The following is a 4,890-nucleotide window of genomic DNA, read 5'->3' on the forward strand; positions in this document are numbered from 1 at the left end:
TTCATCACATCTCAGCTTTAAAAGCTCAACTCCACACTCTCTATTTCTGAATTGAGAAAGCTCCTCGGATGAGAAGCGAAACGTCTTCAGCTACAGAATAGAAGTCCAGTTGTTTTTGTTTTTTAACTTTTTTTTTTTTTTTTTTTGAATTTAACAGGTGCAAAGTTAAAGTCATCTCGTACAATAATGGGAGTATCTTTGAAACCCAGAAGAGGGTTTTCCAAGCACAGCATCCCCTTGCATTTCAAGACAAACAGGACCCTTGTATCTGGATAAAGACTGTGCCACAACAACAAATTAAGTAATGGATGGTCTCTCCAGAGGGATGGAGAGGTCTTCAGGTGTGACCTGGGGCACAATGGGCTCCCCATCATGCATCATAGTGCATGATAGATCAAGGATAGTTCTGACATGAGCAAAACATCCATCGTGCTAGTATAGGGTGAACTTTTTACACATAGTTTCATCCTGATAGAGTCACACCAGGATGGAGCCCTGACATGGTGTCATCCTGGCTTTATGTGGTTGGGTCTTGAGCCTTGTGAGGGCACAGGAGTGTGCCGTAGAAACATGGAAAATAGCAGGAAAATAACTATTTTTGGAAAACAGCAGTGTTATGACTGCCTTCACGCTGAAGGAGGTTTCCCAGATTTACAGGGAATTAGCCGTGTTGTAAGGTAGATCATGAAGAGCTTAGTGGTGTAGACAGAAGCTGGTTCACCCAAAGGTTTAAACACCTAAACACAAACTGAGCAGTGAGGGTCACGTAGTTAATTCCTGCCCTGTGCAAAGGGGAAACAAAAAGGCTCCCACCAACACAGCACAAAATGACAGAGGCCAAGACTTGAGGATACGGGGCACTCTTTTGAGGAGTGTTATGTTCATATTTTTAAAAGAGGGAAAAAAGATAAAAGGAAACTATATATGTCAAACAAGAAAGAGCAACAATAAATTAAAGCTAGTATCTCACAAGGCTGTTGCTATTCAACTCTAGTAGTGACTAAGAATTGTGAGAAAATGAATGAGTTTTCATTTGCAGTCTCACTGAATTTTGAGTTTTTTGCGATCAGCAAGCTGTGCTGGCAGTTTTTAAAAATCACGTTTTATTTTTTGTCTGCATGGCTTTTAAAGCTGTATTTAAGCCCTTGCACATTATTTTGTTGCTCTCCTCCACCCACATCATACCCGCCTCGACTTGCTTCATACCCACCTCAGCAGCCGCCCTCACCTTTTATGATTTAATCAACTGGAATACACGTTTGAAAATAAAAATAGGCAGATTTGGACTTGTTTTTTAAATTATATATTGTGAAAGTGACTTTTAGAGCTGGATATGTTTTCTGTCAGAGGAGAGCTTTCATGCAGCTTTTGAGGCTGGTTGGCAATACCTCTGATGGTAAAACTCCTGCGAACGTTTTGAGATATTTTGGGGACTCCCTCGTGAAAGCTCTTCATCAACTAGTTGTCAGCAGTTTCCTTGAGCTGGAGGTCAACCTTCCAGTACACGCTGCAGGTTTGATTCCCATTTATCAGGTGGATCTCACCACAAATGAAGAGCCTCAGTGTAGTTTTTAAAACTTAAACTCTGCACTTTTCTGTTGGAGCTGAGAAAGTCCAGTTGTCTTAAAAACAAAAACAAAAAAAAACTTTGGGACTGTCATGTCTTTAATGACCCCGGAGCTACACCAACATGTCAATTCAAAGAGATTTTTGTTGAGTGTAATCTTTTAACGGTAGTTACATGTGTTATATTTTTTTGTGTCTTTCCGTTTCCAATCTCTCAGGTCATGAGTATGCAGAGGACAACCTGCTGTTTGCCACCGAGGTTGAGCCTCACAACGCTGCCAGGGAAACCAAATATCAGTGGGTGCTGCAGCAGCGAGGCCAGAAGTTCTGCACGGTGAGATGATACATCATCATTGTTATGCCTCTCAAGTACACCACGCCAGAAAGGATTCATGTCTTCCTGCACCTGAGAAATAAGGCTTATCACCTGCATACAGTTTTATGTGCTGTCAGAGACTTTTGTGCTCACTCGCAACTCATTTCCTGCTCTTTCAGGCTTACAGTAAAGTTTCATCTGTGATACAGTCTGCTGCAAAGCAAAGTTTTCTCTGCTCAGGGCTTTCTTAGAGTTTAGATGGCTTTTCTTTGTCTGTTAGCTATACAGCATTACTCTCGAGACAGTTTCACAAGTTTATGCCACCCTGAATTTTGTCATTTTTCATTTCTAAAACTTCTTGAATGACCGACAGCATTGTTTTCTCTGCAGTGTTTTAACTAAAATAAAATATGAATACAAAAGGCTTTTTAGTAAGAGCTAAATAATTGGAAAGCCAAGTGACCCATTTTCCCCCACATGTTGAAAAATAAATCCATAAAATTACAGCTGGTTCCTTTTGTCGGCCCAGTTTTTAATCCCACAACAGGGAAGCTTTAAAGGAACATTTTCCTTTCCAAGTGGTACTGGCTTATGTTCTTTGAATGTTTTTGGAACGCACATCTGACTTCAGACAGACGTTCCTTTGGCTTGGCAAAGCAGCAAAAGCACAGGTGTTACTAATAAGATTAACTCAGAGTATCCAAGTATCCCACTAAGCCATGACAGTGTGATGGCAAACCGGCACGCACAGATCCAGGACACTGAGACCGGATTCAGACTTCATTCATTCATAATTTCGGTTCATGCCTGTGGTTTTTCTGTAGTAACGTTTTTTTTTTTAATGTTTTTTGTTTTGATTTTGTGGTTTCAAATCTAAGTTGCACAAATAAGTCATAAAAGCAAAAGAAGAAGGTGATTTCCTTTTGAAGATTGCGCCAAATTAGGTCAATCATCCTAAAATTGCGAAGCTGCACTGATTTGCACCAGCAGGAGCCCCTCACCTTTCTGCCAGGGACTAAATGAGAAATCACTGAAGCCTTTTGAGCGAAACCCATCAGATCTGAGCAGGGATTTGTTTTGCTCTTCGTTTTCAGAGTCCCTCTACGATTGGGGAGGAGAAGCAGTACAACCCGTTCCTGCGCAGCCACTCTGTCGAGCTCCACAAGGCCCTGGGGGTCCAGCAGTTCCACGACGAGGACTGGACCCAGTTCAGGGCGCGGGTTCTGGAGGAGCTACGGAAACGCAAAGATCTCTACAACAGGAGATAGTTGCACAGAGGACTTTCAGCTGAACATTAAGCTAATCTCTTTAGAAAAGGTTAATATGGTTTATTAATTTAAGCAGGCATTAGGATCATTCAGGCTCCATCGTCATTCTGCATCTGTGAGCACAAGAAACATGAGAACATTTCATTATTTCCTAATTCTAATAGTCCTTTTACTTCTCCAGTCCTGTAGTTTATTGTGGTAAAAGATTTCAGGACAGTGAAGTGCACATTCATCACAGAGTGACAAATACTAAATAATACATAAATGTAGACTTGCATGAGTCCTGTTTGCTTCATTTACAGGTAGGTACAACAATGTGGGAATAACGGGTAAATAACGGGTAAATGGATCACTCTGTTTTATCCTTTTAGGTACACAATAATCTGTGCTGTAGTTGAACTTTTTAGGAAGACTAATAGTTTCTAGAAGCCTTGACAATGTTTGGTACTTCATTTTCAGACCTGGTTTTACATTTAGTGCTGCTGAAAAATAGTTTACTGATCCCTGATATTTTTGGAAACTGAATTTTTGATTTTGAAGTTTTAATGTTGTAAATTTCAGTCGTGGTACTTTTTATTTAACCAATCGGTAATGCCTCTTGAGTACTTTTTGTTAGTGTGTTAAAGTTTGGGTTAAATGAGGTATTTTTATTATTTAAGATGATAGTCGGTGACCAGAAAACTGAAATGTGAGCCAAAGTTGAAACAAATTTTCTTTGCAAACAATTTTTGTGCCACAAAATTGTTTTGATACGTGAAGGGATATATATATAGTTTTCATAATTTGGTGGAGCTAGTTTTAAGGATTCAGTGTCTTACCTGCAGTTTGCAGAAATCAGAGCTCAGAAAAGTACAAAGAGTTAAAACCAACAGACTCAGAATGGGTCCATCAGAAGAGTAAAAACAGTCAGACCACGCTGCCTGGAGCCAGTTTCTACAACTGATGTTAAAATCCAAAATATAGCGTTTGCTTGATGTGATGTTTTTTGGAGTTGGAGTTGTTGTTAAATGATCACCGTTCTGATACTGAGTTAGGCTCCCTGATTGTCCGAACGTGGCGCTCTGATTTCTGTCGGCTCTAAGATATTCTACGAGCTTCACACAACCTCATTTGAAAGAAATTTAAATAATAATTTCAATGATTTTTGCTAAATGCTGTTTTAACTTGATGAATGTGAACTGTGAATGAAGGGTTTGACTCGTAATGTGCTGCAAATGAGATGAGACTGAACTGTTGCTGAAGGGAACATTGTCAGAGCTGATGCACAGAGTGACTGAATCAAATAATCTGTAGAAACACAATCTGTGCAGCAATAAGTTTCAGTTGATCCTTAAAAAATGTGACTGATTGAACTTGATTATTTTGTTTGACTGGTGCTTATTTTAATTTAAAAAAAACTGTTTTATAACAAAGATTTACTGTGGAAACCAAATTGTACATGTTCTTGAATATCTTTAAAACTGTGTGTTGTTGTGGCAACAATAAATCCTGACATGTGAAATTACATTCTGGATTAACCTCTCGGCTGGCAAAATATCCTGGTTTATTTTTAAGCTCCAACCTTAACAAACCTCTTGCTGAAACTTGACAAATCAGATAAATAAACTGCATTTTTATCTGTGTTTGTGTCCTAACAGCTCATTTTAAGAAATTGTTATACATTCATATAGAAGAATAAGTTTATTTTGGAGGGTTGGCAAGAATTTACAAACTTTAATATTTAATAAACTGATGTTAGAA

The 4,890-nt window shown here is 39.0% G+C and overlaps 1 protein-coding gene across 1 annotated transcript in view; it reads left to right on the top strand.

The window, feature by feature from the left end:
• The window catches only part of pnkd (PNKD metallo-beta-lactamase domain containing), a 9,695-nt gene extending 4,805 nt beyond the window's left edge, over window positions 1–4,890 (top strand). Inside the window, exons 8-9 of the mRNA XM_017420607.3 lie at window positions 1,785–1,900; window positions 2,977–4,890. Coding sequence (XP_017276096.1) covers window positions 1,785–1,900; window positions 2,977–3,150 — 290 coding nt within the window. The 3' untranslated portion in view covers window positions 3,151–4,890. The remainder of the gene's footprint in view (window positions 1–1,784; window positions 1,901–2,976) is intronic.

The sequence above is a fragment of the Kryptolebias marmoratus genome, linkage group LG6, assembly GCF_001649575.2.
Source record: "Kryptolebias marmoratus isolate JLee-2015 linkage group LG6, ASM164957v2, whole genome shotgun sequence".
Classification (NCBI taxonomy): domain Eukaryota; kingdom Metazoa; phylum Chordata; class Actinopteri; order Cyprinodontiformes; family Rivulidae; genus Kryptolebias; species Kryptolebias marmoratus.